At 37.5% G+C, this 18,967-nt stretch overlaps 1 protein-coding gene across 1 annotated transcript in view; it reads right to left on the bottom strand.

Annotated features, from left to right (window-relative positions):
• zbtb45 (zinc finger and BTB domain containing 45) overlaps positions 1-18,967 on the bottom strand; it is a 26,414-nt gene continuing 7,447 nt past the window's right edge. The window contains exons 4-6 of the mRNA XM_017432143.3: positions 14,113-14,253; positions 6,480-6,753; positions 1-5,282 (exon numbers count right to left, since the gene is read on the bottom strand). Coding sequence (XP_017287632.1) covers positions 4,864-5,282; positions 6,480-6,753; positions 14,113-14,253 — 834 coding nt within the window. The 3' untranslated portion in view covers positions 1-4,863. The remainder of the gene's footprint in view (positions 5,283-6,479; positions 6,754-14,112; positions 14,254-18,967) is intronic.

Below are 18,967 nucleotides of genomic sequence, written 5' to 3' on the forward strand. Positions count from 1 at the left end.
TGGCCTGGAGCCATAGAGGTCTCTTTATTTGGAGAAAGAAATCTTTGAAATCACTCATTTTTGAAATTCAATTAATTCATCGAGTACAACATCTAAGTTCTAGGAAAAAACATTAAATCATGCCTTTAGTTTTTTTTTAAATACACAAAGATGTAGTTTTAAGACAGATGATTTTTTTATATAAAATGACTTTTCCTGACATGTTTAAACTCTTAAAAAAAAATTCATGTAGAAAAACAATTATCCCTCTCCACAAAACAAAAAACAGAAAAAAAAGGCATAACACGTTACGTTACAATGCGCTGACATGGCTTCAAAGCACACATATTACAGTACTGTACACGGGTCCACCGCAGACAAAATGCAACAAAATCACATCCACTGCTGAGGGTTGATCAAACCTCTGAAACAGCTCAACACTGCTTATTTACCAAACCCTGACCACAGCGTGGCGTTGGCAACTGGAAAATGAGGTAAATATTTCTAAAAAGAAACAGAAAAAAAAAAGCACCAAAAGTTTGGCCTTAACATTTATATAAAGCTTATAAACAACAGCAAATTGAAGGATTTTTAATCCAGCTTCTCAAAAACATTTCTTCTTAATCTTTTCTTTTTTTTTTAAATCAACAACATTGGAGAAACTAACTGCAGTTTGGTTTGCAGCGTTCAGGAGCCAATGAATTCCCGCTGCCAGGCCTGACATTAGTAAATAGGCAGTATTTTTCCACATTTACTAAGACATTTAATGTCAATATTTATAGTGAAATCCAAGCAGTGATCATCTGTAGAATGATATTCGCTCGATTCACACTTTAACAAGGAAATTAAAGTGATTTTTCTTTTTTTTTTAAACCAAATTTTTTTTATCACTCACAAAGTTCTCAAGCATAAAATCGTGGAGAAGATAAAATGCTGTTAATTCAAAGGCTCTTACAAAGCTTAGGTAAAGTACTGCGTGTCATATAATGCTTCAAATAAACATTGAGGTAAATGAGTGAAGAAAAAGCAGGAACATATAACGTCTTTCAAAATCCACCTTTAAGGTGTTCAAAAAACAAACAAACAAAAAAAAAAAAAAAAAAACAATCTTGGGCCAAATACTTTATAGGAGAACAATCTCTAAATCTAAGTGATGTGCAAGCTTTAATGTGCATAGAGATTAAACTGTGATAAAAATTAATGTGATAACTGAGAGTATCACAAGTTTAGCTTTGTCAAAACCTGTATGGGTGATTGTACTTTTATGATTAATTTAGTTTTATTAAAATGTTAAAAAGATTTTTTTATAGTGCTTTGAGAAAAGCTTGTATTTTTTTAAGCAACAAACACTTCCCATTATTATTTTCCAAAAGAGTCCCCAAAACAAACACAGCCAAACACTCAGTAAAAATCCTGATTAAATGTCAACTTCCTCTTAATAGATTTTCCACCTTAAAGTTTTTTTTGTTTGTTTTATTTTTTTTAATGATCTGCTTTATTTCTGCACCAAAGTATCACATGAGCAACGAATAGCAAACTGAGCGTTCAAGCGATAAACAAGAATTTTACACAGAAGAACATTAGCAAGCTTTAAAAAAAATAGAAAAAAAAAAGATTAACAGCTCTGAATCAGCTTCAGTTCATTGTTTCTTTGTTTGATGAAGCTTAAAAGATGTGAAGCATAATGCCTGTCTTTGGACCACCGAGGTAATTGTTGGTGTGTGTGTGTAAAACATGCTGAAACGTTTCCCAAACAGCTTAAAAGAGTAAATAGTGTCCCTCCGAGCCATCAGAGGCTCATCTTGGTTCGAGGTATATGATCCTGGGGCCGACTGGTGGCGCCTGTGGAAAAACTTACAAAGCGTTCTGACAGATGATGGCGAGTTTTTATTCACTCTGCTGTGCTGCGTCTGACAGTCCGCTCTCCAACTCCTCCCTGCTTTAATGTAATCTCACTATGCACAAACTAGTTTCCTTCCTCATGTATTTATTCATCAACTCCCCTCAAAGTCACTGTGGTTCATCCTGAATCAAGACAGGCTCCATTCACCTTCAATTCAATTAGTTCAGGATTTATGCGTTTTGGTGTTAACACATTTTTTTATGCCTCCAAATAACAATAATTTGTAAAACAATTTTAACTTAATGGAAGTAAATTTTATTTTGTTTAGTTTATCATAAAAATCTAGCTGCATCAGCTTTATTTAGCCATAGAAAGAGAATAAATACCAAAATATGGACATATTTTCCACTAGATGTTTTATCGCCAAAATTTCTACCACCTATAACTTTTCAGCATACTCATCTTGTAGGAATTTACCACAAGTAAAATAAAAGCTACAAATTTTCCCTGTGGTGACATAAAAACAGGTATTTCTCTTTGAATCTGCAAATCTCTCTTTTTTTTTCAGGAAAGCTTTACTTTTAAAAGAGTACTGTCAAATTGTTCAACTTTATTAATATATTAGGACCATAAAATGTAAAGTTTTCTAGAGGTGAAAGAATACTTAGCCTACTCTTCTGCCTTCGAACACGTTAATAAGATAACATGCTAATAAGATATTCACATAAGACTAAAGATTGTAATTTATCCACTCAGATAAATCCATACAAAATGAATTTCCCTATGAATTATTGACTTAAATTACCCTTTAATTAAAGCCCAAATGCATTTAAGAAAGAACTGCTTTCATGTTTATAAGGCTCTGAAAAATGCAGCCCTTTAAGGTAACTACTCGTTAGCTAGAAGACAACTAGCTAGCTAGTATGTAGCCAGCTTTTTGTGAAAGGTGAATTCTGATTAAGCAAATACTTTTTCCATTAAAGATGAAAAGTAAAGGTCAGAACTGAGAAAGATAACTGTAAAAATAAGTTTATAGATATATTTAGATTGGAACATATTTCTAATATAAGATATACTAACAACAAAGTTAAGAAAGCGAAAGAAATCCGTTAGCATTTTACATTTTCTCCTGTTAGCTCAGAACATAAAAAAATGTAACCTTGAGTATAATACCCTTTATCTAAATAAAGGATTTATTCTGACTTTTTCCTATAGGACTCATCATTTACATATTTTGATTTAACATGTTCTTTTTCCTCTTGTCTCTTTCATTTTGAATTTTAAAAGTTTTCAGTTTGCCAGAGGCAAAATGATTTGACAAAAGTAGATAGAAAAGACTTGTGCTAAATTGAAACAGGTAAGTTACTGATACTGAACTGTTTATAAGCAGTGGCATTAAAAGGCCAATCCAAAAGTTCCTTGCTGAAAGAAAACACCAAGGATACCCATCTTTGCCTTTGTCCTGTCTTTACTTCCACAAAAACAAACTATCACTTCAGTTTATTTCAGCTTTTGTAACGCAGCCTGATAATAATAACAAGAAGAACTAAGGTTTAAACTTTTAATTCAGAAATGCTTAAAGGAAAAGTTCAGCAATACTGAAGTGAGTTTCTGTGTAAAAGTTATAAATAATTCATATTTTACCAGTTGCATATAGCTTCTTGAATGACTTTTGTTTAGAGAAATAAAGTTTACATTTAACACACAGACGGTATATATAGGTTGAGCTCGGGCCAGAACCCAGAAGTTGAAGCCAGATTGGAAACAGCTTCCCTGTCGACTGGTTCCAATACCAGTTTTAAGTCCTGCCCCCTCCACGTAAATGAACGGGACATTGCCTTTGTTAAAAAATAAATAAAACACACCTCATCATTTTTTTAGGTGTTGACTATTGTTTATTTAGGTAGTTCTTCTCCTGCTGCTATAAGTTCTAATATTTATTATTCAAATAAGTTTAGCTGTATTTAGTTATTTCATGGTTAAAATAAAGGTCATTTGAGATCACGATTCTATGCGGGGGAGTAGGCAGGGTTTAAAGCCCTACATCGATAGTGCACAGACACTGGTTCCAAAAGCAAAACAGTTCCTGCTGGCTTCAACTCCCAACAACAAGAGAAGGCAGGGACACTTGGTCTACCAGTGTAATATGGACTGATGAGCTAATGGCTAGTATAAACAGCTTAAAACTAATCTAATCTGAGGTTGTTGAAGAAAGCTACCTACAACAGATAAAATTGAATGATTTAAAACCTTCCTTCAGAAACCCACTCCAATGGGAGTGAACTTCCTTTAACAAATGGTTGGAATAAGTTCCTAGTTTACTCACCTATTTTTTTCCTAATGTCTTGAAAGAGACAAATTCCTTAAATACCTATATTTATATGATAGTTTGTCTGTAAAACTAGCTATATGTTTTGGTTATGAATATTTATCGTGAATTAAATGAATTGAGGGTAAATGAAACTTATCTTGTCACCCCGTCTCCTTCATCATCACTTCCACCTCCCCTAACAATTCTTAAACCCTGCTCTGTTTTCCAAACTTCTTTGGTGACTGTCTGGTTTCTTTAACACAGGGTTCCTACACATTTCAACAATTAAGAAAAAAATAAAATAAATTCAGTACTTATTAAATGGCTGTTCAACAATTTGTGATTGTTAACCACATTGCTCTGTGGCTTATGGTTAGTTCTCACAGCAACAAATGTCACAACACAGGAATTAAAGTAGAGCTACAACTATTAAGATAGATTTTAGAAATGGAACCCCCACCTCCTAAATTTCTAAAGACTTTTGTACAATTCCAAAACATTTATAGATTCACGTCTTTTTAAAAATTATTAAAAGGACTTACAGTCCTGTGCTGTGCAGGAACCCTGACTGAAGGTGGTGTTAAGCTAAAAGAATGAGACCTATAATTCTGTAAGTGCTCTTACCACCAGAAATAAAGGTCAACGAGGTTTTTAAGACCAATTAAGTGTTGATTTGAGGAATGAGCTTACTAACCTCCTCCTCTCCCCTGAATTTCCTTTTTCTAGATTTTTAGGTGGAAGAAGCTCCATGGCTTGGCATGTTGGTCATGCTGCCAACCATGCCAGCCGGGCCAGCCATACCTGAGGGTCCTCCCATAGCTGGAGGACTGTGCTTGGTAGGTGAGGTCATGTCAGCTCCACGCCCCTGACCTGGGCCTGGGGTCTGAGGAGTGTGGTGGGCATGCTGCAGGGCGTGGCGCTCAAGCAGGGTACGGTGAGTGAAGGCCCGGTGGCACACGTTGCACTGGAAAGTGCGCTCAGCACGGTGAGTGCGCATGTGCACGTTGAGCGAGCTTTTCTGGGTGAACCGCTTGCCACACATGGTGCACTGGAAGGCCCTGACACCAGTATGCACCACCATGTGTTTGAGGAGGTAGTCGCGCAGGGAGAAGGAGCGCCAGCAGATGGAGCACTGATGAGGTTTCTGACCTAAAGAGGCAGGTAGATGCCAACACAAAAACAGACACACCCAAAGCAGTCTTGTTAGTTCGAAAAAAGCATTTTCTATTTTTTTTTTTTAATTCATGCAGTCCATTGGTTTTTAAACATAATCTGTAATTTAGCAGAAGAGACATACATCGAGCATAAAACTCAGGCCCTGATTTATCAAAGGATTGTGCAGCTTTTGTAGCCACTAGGGATGATAGGATTAAACAATTCAGACAAAGTAACAGATATGCATAATGCAACTACATTGGTAGACCAGCTGTGTACCAATGCAATTTTGGGATTAAATCTACAACCCCAATTCAAAGAAAAACACCTCACACCTGTTTGTCCACATTTAAATGCATACGTTTAGAGAGCAAGAGAGAGAGAGAGAAAAAAAAAACCATCCCACATATTTATGTAAATCCCTGCCAAGGCTAAAAATGCCTATTTCTCAAGGAGCAGCTTAAACAATAACTAACTTTATCTGAGGTTGTGCCTAACTTAATTATAAGACCAAAGCAGGTTTAACATATCCTGGATTTCCTAATGAGAAATGATTCAACTAACCCTGAAAAACGTACACTACAAAGCTCGTTATTAACTGAGCAAAAATGTGAGTTTACATAAAATCGATGGAGTTAGAATCAAAAAACCAATGACAATCAAGTACAAAAGAAAGTGAGTGTGGAGAAGGTGGCAAACGCATCAAATCACACATAACACTGTTTTCAAGGTTTGACCAAAAAGACTATAATTCTGTCATTTCTCAACATGAAATGATCTCAGTTTAAAATTCTGGCATGAAAGGTGGTGGACAATGCGCATCCCTTCAAAGAATGCTAGAGTATTTCTTTTGTATTTTCACAGTGGGAGATGGTATCCAGTTCCGTGTTGTGTTTGTATGTTCTGACAGCTTTTTCAATGCTGACATTTATCTTTGAGCGCCAGTTGTTTTCAGTTTCAACTCTGTTTTGGATTCAGAGCTTGGACATGAAGGGCAGGGCTGCAGCGAGTATCACTTTTGAGTATTCTGAACATATTTATGTATGACGGAGAGGCCATCACATGTTCTACTGGTTACCAGAAGCCTGTAGCTATCTCCGAGAACCAGCATCATGACTTCATGACTTGTATTTATAGCTGTATTTTCTCATCTTTACGCGGTGAATTAATTATTGAGTGAAGCAAACTTACCAGAGTGGATAAACATGTGCTTGCTGTAGTTCTTCCTGGAACGTAAAGATTTGCCACAGTGTGTGCAGTCAAATGAGGTCTCAGATCCCTGGGAGGAGGGTGAGGGCCCTGCGGAACAGGAGGGTGTGGAAGGAGGTGGGGCAGGAGTCATTGGTGCTGGGGGCGGAGCCTGTTGATTGGGCTCTGTTCCTGCCATGTTGTCAATCCCTCCCATGGGCCCTCCCACATAAAACGGAGCAGGCTGCGAGTGGCTTACTGGGTACTGGAACAGAAGCTGTGAGGGAACACAAAAATAGACCGTGTCAGGATCAATATATACCTCTGCAGGTCCAGGAGTAAATAACTCTTAAGTTTGGTCTCTTTAAGGCTGCTATCAGAAAGTGCATGCAGTGGTTTTCTGCAGATGACCATCTCCCTTTCTGGATATTTACTGTGAACTCTGCTGAGTTGACAACAGATGTCTTTTTGTATATGTCCAAAAACTCAAACATGGTAATATGACAATGTTGGAGACTAGTTGGTGACTCAAAATTGTTTGAAAATACACAAATTTTCAGTTGCAGTCTGACTAAATTATGAGCGCTTGCAACCAAGTGACCAGAGAGTTGTGCAGTTGCATTTTAAATGCCCAGTTTTTGAAAAATCACATCTATTTCTGTTTGCACGGCTTGCAAAACTGCATTCTTGGCAATGTACATTGTTGTGTTTTCCACCTACACCCATTTACGATTTAATCTTTTAAAGAACACTTTAGAAATGAAGAAATGAAGAAGGACCAGTAGAGAGTGATATACAGTATTACTGGTGGTGGACTACCAAAAAAAACAAAAAGAGGAAATGAGCACAACTGATAAACATATCAGTGAAATGACATTGGTTACTTCTTTCAAATAAACATATTCCACTGTCTGTCTCAGTCCTATTCCTTTCTTAGAATCAGAATCATGAGTTAATTAGAGCTTCTAACTCTGTTCATCCAGACGAAAGGCATCTAAACATACTGGAAGCACCAGTGAGTGATGCTGCACATCTGCTGAAGCATACCTCACAAAAGCTCTTGGCACAATCTTTCAGCAGAGACCAAAAAAGATGAGCATGGATGAAATGTTAGCCAGCGAATTTCATGAGGAAAATATGAAATATCTAAAAATAAATAAATAAATAAATAAAACAAAACTTATAATTGTAGAGACCGAATTGGATTTGGAGTTGGAGGAGAGAGCTATGCCCCAGGGTCACCTCCTACAGGGACGTGCCCAGATGGAAACATCCTATTCCAATGGATGAACCACCTCAATGGACTCCTTTCAATATGGAGGAGCAACAGCTTCAATCTGAGCTCCTTACCTTTTTGCTAAGGCTGAGCTCGGCCACCCCTGCATTTCATCTTCCTGTATCCAGGATCTAATTCTTTTGCTCCTTAATGACAATAGGTGAGAGTAGATGAACCAGTAAATGGAGAGCTTTGCCTTTCAGCTCAGCTCATTCTTCACCATGAAAGACCGGACCAATGCCCTCGTTATGTGAACAAGGTTGTGATCCATCGATCCATCTCCTGCATCCTACCATCAGTCACAAACAGGACTCCCAGATAACAAAACCCATTCACTCAGAGGAAGCATTCATCCTTTTTTCCAGTTGAGAACCTTGGCATCAAATTTAGAGGAGCTGACTCATTCGAATACTTCATAATGAATATATTCCTTATTTAATTGGATCTCATCCAGCTGAGGTGCTGCAATCAGTTTCAGAAAATCCATGCTTTCTCATAAATTGTGCTAATCAGAAGTTAAACCTGTTTTGAAGGATTACCTTAAGCTTCAAGTTAGTCTGGGAGTAACTAATCCTCCTTCTTACAATCATCTGAGTTTAATCTAGAATAGACTAAATCTATGGCTAATTTAACATCTGTCCTTGCAAGCTGCTTAAAGTTAAGACAGGCATTTTAGCCTTGGACTAGTCCTAATCCGTGTCTGTAAACTATCCCTTATGGGTCTGTGAGAGAAGAAAAATGTTTAAAAGGTTACTGCAGAGTACACTCACGAATCATGGTAGGGTGGGTAGGCAGAGAACATTGGCCCAGTCTTTGTTCTGTGGTGTAAGCTGTTAGAAAACGTATAATGCTTTATATTATGATCATCGTAAACCTAACAAATCTAATTTTAGAACAGTTTTACCAACCTATATTCAGATCTGTTTGAAAAAGGGCTGGTATGTTTAAAGTTTTTTAGTTAGCATTTCTGTGTTTTGTGCTTTTCCGAGACTCTTAGAAAGCAAAATAGTTAATAAAAAATATTTTAAAACAACCATAGACATCATATGTCAAAAAAAATCATTACTGCCGTGGATTTATGTTTACTCCTTGCAAAAAGAGTCATAGCATTGTCATGGAAGAGTACCAGTAAACTGAAATTTATTAACTGGATTAATGAAATGTCCACAACATTACTTATATCATAAAAGGGAAAACTACCACTATTTCAAAATATTTGGGGTCCTTTTATGCAATATTTAGCGAGCATGGATATGAGGGGCATTGCAGATGAGGGATAGTTGCTGGTGGTCCCCTGCAGTTTTCTAGAGTGATGTCCTTTGTTTGTACACTTGATTTCTTTGCTTTGAATTGTACATTCAGGTTTGTATTTTTTTTTTTTTTTGAAAACCACGTACAGTGCTAAGATAATTTGGGCTGACTCCTGGGGATGGAGAAACCGTTGTTGCTGTAACTGTTTTTTTTGTTTTGTTTGTTTGTTTTTTGGGGTTGTTGGGGGGGGGGGTCAGGGGAGTTGATGTATTGTTTTGTTCTAAAGCACTGTTATAAAACAATAAAAATAATGTTGGAAAAAAATAAAATAAAAAATAACCAGGAATAATAGTAAGGAATAATCTTGTTTTTTTTCCAACTTGTTTATAAAGTATATATGCAAGTCTCATCAAATTATCTAAAGCTAGAAGAATTTTATTAAATGTGCTATTTATTTAGCTTATTTTACTGTGTAAACATAAAATCAAGCTTATTTCACATATCTCATTTTACACTTTCGTCTACTTTAGAAAAATCTAGTTCTTATGTGAATACAGTTTTCTATGTTCAAAGTAAATACATCTGTCAATAAAACCAAAATGATTTGAGAAAAATAAATATTGAAGTCTGACTGTTTGCATTATCTGTTTTTATTTGCTGTATATTAATAATGACTCCAGTATTATATCTACACCCCAAAACAAACAGTCATAATAAAAAAATAACAATGTTTTTTTACAATACTCTTGCATTTTTATGTCTGCATGCTTCACACTTATAGCACAGTTTCATTTCTTTTACTGTGGTACAATGCTCCATGTGCTTCACATAAAAAGCATAAAAAGTTACAGACTTAAAACTCACATCAAGTGCAGTTATTGTCTTCCACAGAAGACACTGAAACTAAACTTCCTGAAAGCCTCTTTTGTTGTTCAGACTTTTCTTTCTGTTACATCTAGGTCACCTTGTAATTTTTGTTCAGTTCTTGCGTAGCTGCTAGTTTGGCATGACATAAAAGAATAAGCAGCTGCCTCCCATTTCACCATTATATCCTTTATAGAGACACAGTGTAGCTCTGAAACGTATCTGCAAGGAGGAAAGCCTAACACATAGTGAAATAAAGTGAAAAAAAAATCCTTCATGTGAGCTAACACGTCAGTTTTATTTTATCTGCAAAGTCCTCACGAGCATACAAAAACTTTATTCTTAGCAAGACATTGTTCACACAGGTTTTAAAAGGGCTGTACCTAAACTCAAAGCCTTATGGTTACCGTAGAAAGAGTCATTCCAGCTGACCAATGAGAAACTGAATTGAGTTTTTTTTTTTTTTAAAGGGACACGGAGCATTTCAGACAAAAAAAAAAGGCAGGAAGTGCTACAGCAGAATACAATATGAAAACAATGGATCTGAATATAAAAACATATAAAACTCTTACAGAAGTCCCACAAAGTTATGAAGCTGTGTCTTTATTTATTTTATGAGCCCTTTAAGCATAAATAATGACACCGTGAAGGGCAGATGATATTTTGCTCTAACCCTTTTGTGGTACTGTATAGCACTGGGATCTTCCAGGTGCTCCATGTTATTTATTTATTTTTTTAGATACAGCAAACAGTATCCTCTGGATGTGAACGGGATGAGCTGTTTATCACTGCAATGCATTTAAACTAGTCAAAAAAGAGACTACAGCTGTTATCGGGTTTTAGGACGGGCTTTTAGTAGAAGAAAATTACAAGACGTTTTGGGGGGGATTGGACCCTTCACTTTCGTTACTAAAAGGGCTCATTTATTTGTTATGTACCGTATTTTCCAGACTATAAGGCACACTTAAAAGTCTTCAATTTTCTAAAAAAAAATAGTGCGCCTTATGTATGTAAGAAGTTGTAATGTTTTAGTACGACTTAGGTAAACCACAAAGCTGCACCGCTTGCAGCATTAAAGCTCAGTTATAGCCGTGTCGTGCAGGGCGCCGCGCACAGAGGAAACAGTGCGCCCTATAGTACAGAAAATATGGTATGTAATAAATCTGTGATTTATGTCATAAATTGTGGGATGAACTCTTAGGTAAAGTAAGGTAATTGCTATTGTTGTTTTCCTTGTTAAATTGTTAAAAGGACTGTATTTGCCGTCACCAAACAAATTTGATGTATAAAATTGTAAATGTATAGTTTTGTATACTATATAGTTGTTCATATCATATTCATAAAATTTCCCTTGCTTTCAGTATTGCTTTGGAAGATCTGCTCTTAAGTGGCACTTTTTGGAAATATGTCGCAAAGTAAAATGTCTAAATCAATGGTGAAGGCAGCTAGAAGGACATGGGCACAAAACTTGAAAGCAACCACAAAACGCTGTCCTTGTATACCAGAGATAAAACAGGATATGAATGACAAATTATGTAAAATTCCTTCCAACAAAGATATTGTGGGAAGATTCTTGGGACTTTCTGATGAATTGAGAGTGAGTGACATGACCGACTCACAAAAATATCTGAGGAATTGTTGAAGCCTTGGGAGAAGCTGAACTTTCCTGTTCTTTCCAAACAACAAGTGTCTGCAAAGGTTGACAAACCCATCACATCTTTTGAAAAACACAGAAAGCAACCAAATGCAGATTTTGAAGAAAATCTTGCCAATCTGTTTGATATTGCAAAAACAAATGGAAATTAACTTTGTAGTGAGGACAAAGAACTGTACAAAAAACAAATTGAATCTGGAGGCAGGGTGGGATACACAACTCTGAAAGAGGCTCTTTTATCAACAATCCATCCATCCATCCATCCAAAAGGGCCAGACGCACATCAGAACCCTTGACAAGCCAGACAGTTATCTCCGAACCAAGTGATAGTGAGGAACGAAGCAAATTTATTAACACTAATACGCAACTATGAAAGACTATTAAAACACTAAAAAAGTTATATGTACTAATTTTCAAGATTCTTTGTTTATTTTTATGTAAAATTGAAATATTTCAATATAGAGTGTTTCATTTGTTAGTTGTTTCAATGTGAAATATGAAACTGTTTTAGATGTGGGAGGTTTTTTTCAACGTCTGGCAAAAGCAAAGTCATTTTTGTGAGTTTTGGGTAAAAGTTCATCATTTGCAACCCCAGGCTAATAAATTTGAGATTAGTCATAACCCTAACCAACAGGCTGAATAAACTACGAAAGAAACCTGGCTTCATTACTGGATCAGCATGACGGAAGAAGAGGATTCTGAACAAACTGCTGTCCATAAAAGACAGTCCAGAACCTCCTCTCCACCTCACAGTGGACAGACAGTAGAGCAGCTTTTCTAACAGACTGCAGCAGCTCTGCTGTCAGAGAACCGCTACAGGAAATCTGTCCTGCCACGGGCCATCACACTGAACAGCTAATATGTCACCTCTCATTGGAATAAATGCTGCCTCTATTTTTCCACATTTAAAAACCCATATTTGCACATTCTGAGTCTTTTCCCCCCGCAGTTTATAATCATATTTTGAACAGTTTTAAGTTATTGTTTGCAGTTTGATTTACTGTATAATTTGCATCATTTATTGTACAGTTCAACAGCGTCTTGATGATCATCTTTTCAAATTGTTATTTTATTTTTGTCTGTTGCTGCAACTAAAGAATGTCCCACGCTGGGATTATTAAAGTACATCTATCTATCTATCTATACCATTTTTTTCACCCAGCAGTCATGATTTCTTGCTGACCAGTCAGCAGTTTGCAGTGTTTCCACATCTCTATATAGCACAGAGGTTCTCAAACTATGGGGCACTCACTCCTAAGGGTGCATGATGTCATGTCAGGGGAGGGTGCGTGACTACTCCTATTTTCATTTTATTTTTTATTTTGTCTTAAAATAGGTGCAGGTGGCACTATCATTTAGATGTTAGTCTGACTCAGACTTGTTTTTGTGTTTTACAAACCGTATTTCCATGGCGTTTAGATGGACTGGACAGTGCAAGAGTGAGTCCACTTTGGTCAGTTGTTGGTCAGTCGGTGAATGACAGAGATAAAAGTGACAACGAGCTGAGAGAGAAGAGTTTCTCTTTAATGGAGAGAAAAAGTTTTCTAGTTGGAGGAGGTTACACCTTAAATCGGGGAAGAACTGTCAGAGCCATTAACGGTGCAGGTGAGTAAATGCCACTCCTGCTGCTGGATCTAATCTAGACGTCAGGCATGTGCACCAGCAGATACACTGCTTAAAATAGTGTGCAAACTCTGCTTCTGTACGGCGTGTGCCAGTGTGCAAATGTGGATGAAAAGAAAAAAAGGCAACTTCAAATCAAGAAAAGAAAGTGACGAGAGACTTGAACACTGATGGCTGCAACAGCTAATTACCTTCAGCCTACACAAAAATGGCTCTAACTCAGTTTTACAGATACGGAGCTAGAATTTGGCGTGGTAGTAGATGAGAGTCATTCCTTACACATAATCCAAGTGTGAACAGGTTCCGCAAGATGTTGTGATAAAAAGGCTTTTTAAGGTTTTTAAAAGGCTGATGGCACTATTTCCTTTTTTTTTTTTAAAAAAGGAAAGGTAAATGGCTTGCACTTGTATAGCGCGTTATCTAGTCCAAGGACCCCAAAGTGCTTCACACTACAATCATTCACACACTGATGGTGGTAAGCTACATTGTAGCCACAGCTGCCCTGGTGCGGGCTGACATCACACCGGTGCCACCAAACCCTCTGACCACCACCAGTAGGCAAAGCAGGTGAAGTGTCTTGCCCAAGGACACAACGGCTGAGACAGACTGAGGGGGTTTGAACCGGCAACCCTCCGGTTGCAGGACAAACCCTTACCTCCTGAGCTACTGCTGCCCCCATAAAAAACAAATCAGAGGCTTATGTAGTTTGTTTTTTTAATTCTAGCAAAAAGCAATTCCTGTTTTTGTTTGTTTTTCTTTTTAATAAACACAGTTCAAAGGGCAATAACAAAAAAGTAGTTCATATTTTTTTCTTTTTATCAAATAAGTTAAAGAACATTTTAATACGCAAATCTTGAGTTTTTCCCTCCGATAACAGTTTTACTCTTGCTGAACAGAGGGGAGCCACTAGAAATTTCTCTTCCTCAAAAGGGTGGCATGACAGGAAAATCTGAGAACAAAGCACTTACCTGGTTGTTGATGGACTGTGAGGTGGGAGGTGGAGTCAATGGCTTGTTCACCCTTCCTCGGGGATTAAAAGCCATGGCTTGAGGAGGCTCACTCTGTGGCCAGAAGCTCTCTGAAAACACTCCTTGCTCATCATAGAAATCCTGAAAGCCACACAAAAACCACACACATCCATAAAGACAATACTGGCAACCGTTCTGGTGCTAGTTGTATTTTGGCGTAATGGCTATATAAAAAATTTCAATGTAACTGAATTACACAATTTCTGCAGGTTCTTAAGATGCATTTTCTATATTATTAGGTCTCAAGTTCAATTGTACCAATGACATATGTGCAGACACAGACAAATTTGTTTGTACCCTTTCATTAAAGAAACAAAACTCCACAAAGGTCACTGAAATATCTTGAAACTGACAAAATAATTTTAAAAAATACTAAAAATCAACTAATGAAAATCAGTCATTGCTTTTGAAATTTGTTTCAACAGAAGGAAAAAATAAATAAAACTGGCTTGATCTATTTTAGGGTTACCATCCTTTTTGTCAAAAACTAGTTTGCCCACAGGGACATGTGAAACTAAGGTGTGTCCTGTAATTTCATCCCAGGTGTCGTCAATCTTGTAATCAGTCAGTCTGCCTGTTTAAAGGGTGAAAAGTAGTCACTGTGCTGTTTGATATCATGGTGTGTAACACACTGAACGTGGAGCCCAGAAAGCTGAGGACAGAGCTGTCTCAGGAGCTTAGAAAGAAAATTACTGACATCGTGTTAAAGGTAAAAAGACTATAAGACCATCTCCAAGCAGCTGGATGTTCCTTTGACTACAGCTACTCAGATTACTCAGAAGGTTAGGATCCACAGGACTGGAGACAGCCTACTTGGATGTGGCTGCAAGAGGAAAACTAATGACAAGTGGAAGAGATGGATAATATGAATGGTAACCAAAGACTACAGAACAACTTCCAAAGAGTTTTTAGAAATCATACAGTTTTTAGAGCAGTGGAGTTTGAAAAGTTAAAAATATCTGAACATATAGAAGAGAAACACTTCAAAATATAAGGCCTTAGGAGGACCGGACAACCCTGGGGATGAGCTATAGACATAATGTTGAGTTTGAAGGTATCGGAAAAAAAAAAGTTCTATAGAGAAAATGTAATTACTATCTGTTCAAAAAGAGCAAAAATCGAATCAATATACAAATTTCTCTGGGTTTATACCTAACCTAGCTCATATAGAGAAAGTGTTATCCAATAAGGATGGAGGGAAAATGATTTCCTGCGAGAGGCGCTCTAACAGAGTGTGTTTGCAGCCAAAATGGCGTCTACATTGAACCCAGATTTTAAGACAGGCAGCCACTATCACATTCTTAGTGCAACTAGAAGTAGAAGAGTGAAGATGTGTGTATAGTAAGGCGTTCAATGCTACTGGATTAGCAGAATTCGCCTTCATAACCACCTGTGATGGGGGAATTCATTCTCCTCCTACTGAACTCAGTATTTTATATTTCAGATATTAGTAGTTAGTGACTGTGCAAGAGGTTAGGTAGTGCCATTCCACCCAGAGCTTTGGGCCTCTGTAAGACTTGATGGTGCAGACTAGGTGGTTTCGTGCTTCAAAGAAAATCTAGAATCTGACTACTGATCTTGCGAAAAAAAAGGTAAAAGGGAGAAGGATTGGAATATATTGAAATAGATATAAGAAGCTATGTTTGATTACATTAATTCTAGCAGCCACAAAAATATTTAGGAGAGACCATCACTCAAAATGATATTTAATTTGTGTAAGCAAAAACAGAATATTTTTCTTATAAAGATAAATAAAACCACTGTGTCACTATGTACACTCCAAAATACACAAAACCCAAATCAGATAACGTGAATGATAGGTTATCAAGTAAATATTCTTTGTGAACAGCAACCTTGGGTTAGCGTACAATAAGCCCTGTTCAAGCTGGGTTTCTCCTCAAGCCCCAATAAGTTCTGAAGAAATTTAGCCTTAAACTCTGTAGGTAGTGGACCTACTGAGCCCTCCAAGCAGATCCACAAGTTAAATACTATTATGCCTACAGTGTACCTCCAAGTCTTCACATTTCTAGCTCAAACTGTCTACTGCCACCATTTTAACTTGCATGCTGATTAGCTGGTAACTAATTAGCATGCTGAATTGTTCGTTAGCTACAAACTTGAGATCACAAACAGTTCAATTTTGCTGAGCAACTTTTCCTTTCTGCAGTTTCAGAGCAGCCACCACTTTCTTCTTAACCAACTCTGATATCATTGACAATTTCCGCTCGCAGCGTATCTGTCATTACCATGAAGTATGGTAGCATCTCTTTATTAGCATCCAGCTTCTCTGGGTGGAGAAAAGCTCCGAGGTTGGATGGTGCAGCCCTCCTTGGCCATTCCTGGCAGACTTGTCTTTCATTTGAAGACTCAACATTTATCCAGATATGGCTCTGAATATGCAGAGGTTCTGATTACTATTTGAACATGTAGCCGTGGCAAGCAATGGTGTTAATTAAAGTATATGTTATTAAAATGATATATGTTAAGTGTTAATTCAAATATAATTTAATCACAGTCATGTAGAGCTGCTACAAAACATGTCCTACTGCATTTACATTCACTGGAAGATCCCTGAATCGTTAAAAATGTATAGCACCTGGTTTAGGCTCCATTCTTTGCGCATCAATTGCATCCATTATCAGGTTCTTCTCATCGTCATAACTCCTAAACAAATACCAATAATCATATAAAACATATCAGTACAATAATATTGTTGCAAACATCAGGTTCAGCAGGTGTAAGTAATTTCTTATCTTTTTGTATCAGAGTGTAGTTGTCTTCACTACAGAATGCAAATATGACCTTCAGCCATAAGCACAGGTCAAAAAGTGACAGAGTGAGAAAAGAAAAAACTCCTTAATGGTGAGCTTTAAGTGTTAAAGAACAGAGACACTCCTCTAAACAACATCTCACTGTATCAGAAAGGAGCCACATATGAGATGTCATTTGATATTTTGTGCTTTCTTGACAATCACTGGATCCTTTTAAAACAAAGATGCTCTTCTCATCTTATATCCTGATGCACAGGGTACATGCTGTACCCTCTCTCTCTCTACAGGGAGGGTGTCGGACCTCCTCGTCATTAAATCAACTGTATATCGGGGTGGCCACTCTCAAGGTGAAGTCATACTGCTGCCAGATTAGTGGCTCGTGCTAGTTGTGACATCAAGAGAGCAGAGCTGCCATTTATACCAGTGCATCAGAGGTACGATATTCACTGCAGTTCTCCTTTTAAACAATAGGCAATAGTACTGAAAAAAATATAAACGTAGCACGAAGGGCACAAGAAGAGTCGTTCACAGGAAGTATGTTCTCAATACAAAAGAAAAACTAGTTTCATTTTATCTAAGAGATTCTTGAAGTTTAAGAAATATCTGCAATGACTGGACCCTGTTAGTTTTTGTTAAGTCGAATGAATGACTGTAGGAACAAACTTGCTCGTAGATTCTGCCCTGCTGCTCTTTCTGTTTATAACTCAACACTCGCTCATCAAGTTACAAACATTGTGATGTGCACGACAAGCCGAAACGACATGAAATTCCCTGGCATGACTGGTCATCAGTCCTGTTCAGAGATGCCATTCATGAGCTCAACGCTGGCGAGAAGAAACCACCAATTAGGGCATTGGGGAAATTTCTCTGTCTGCTAAACAAGTGTCAAAAATAGTCTGAAAATCAAATACTTACTACTGGGGTGAAAATAATATAACTATGGCAGACTTGCCTCTAAATGCATGCAAAATACTAAATTTCAATGTTGGGAAACTGCACTAGCAAAGTTCCAGACACACATCTCCTTTGAGATGTGACAAATCTGGCTCCAAAAACTGTACAATTCTTCATCCAGTCTTTCACTGGGCTGCAACTGTTGAGGACTGGCTCTAGCTGGAGACTCAAAATTCCAAGAAAATAAGTGAATTTTCAATTGCAGAGAAAAGCTGTCACAATTTTTCTGAACATGCTCAAAATTCAAGAAACTAGACTACGAGCCTTTATGACTCACTTAAGGAAATTGACAACCTTACAAACGTTTTGAGACAGATAGATACTCCCTTATGAATGCCATTCGCAATTTGTTGCCAACAGTCACAGCCCAGTGAGATACTGGCTTTTGTAAATACGGGTATGGGTACGTTGTATGTTATACTGTGTGTATAATGCATATAAGACACAACGTATAATGCCACTATCATTTGTATGATACTATAATAAAAGAAGATGTATTTTTCCATATGGTGGTCATACCGTTACGTGGGTGATGAAAAAACAGACAAGAAATACAAAAATGCATCTTGTGTCTGATTCTGTTCTGGACATCACTGCATGGCCTCAGGAACATTTCCACAAATCATTGTCTGTAAACACAGCTCACTGAACCATCCACACATGATGGTGACATGGGAGTACATTAGGCTCACACCACTACATCAGACAGGAATGGGACAACATTCCCTCTAAAACCTCCAGCAGCTGCTCTCCTCAGTTCCTACATGTTTACAGACAGTTATTAAAAGAAGAGGAGATAATTCACAGTGGAAAACATCGCTCTGTCTCAACTTTTTTGAGATGTGTGGCTGCCATAAAATTCAAAATTAACTTATATTCTCAAAACAAATGGTACGATCTTTTTGTTTTAGGTATTTTCTACATAGGCGCCGGAACCACTGGGGCCAGGGGGCCATTGGCCCCCCACTTTCCGGCCCTGCCACTGCGCTGCGTGTTCCCACCAGACGGCTGCGCAGACTGCACGCGACTCTCACAGACTGTGACTAACGTGTCTCTGTGTTTATATAGAG

The sequence above is a fragment of the Kryptolebias marmoratus genome, linkage group LG3 (genome assembly GCF_001649575.2).
Source record: "Kryptolebias marmoratus isolate JLee-2015 linkage group LG3, ASM164957v2, whole genome shotgun sequence".
Taxonomy (NCBI): Eukaryota; Metazoa; Chordata; class Actinopteri; order Cyprinodontiformes; family Rivulidae; genus Kryptolebias; species Kryptolebias marmoratus.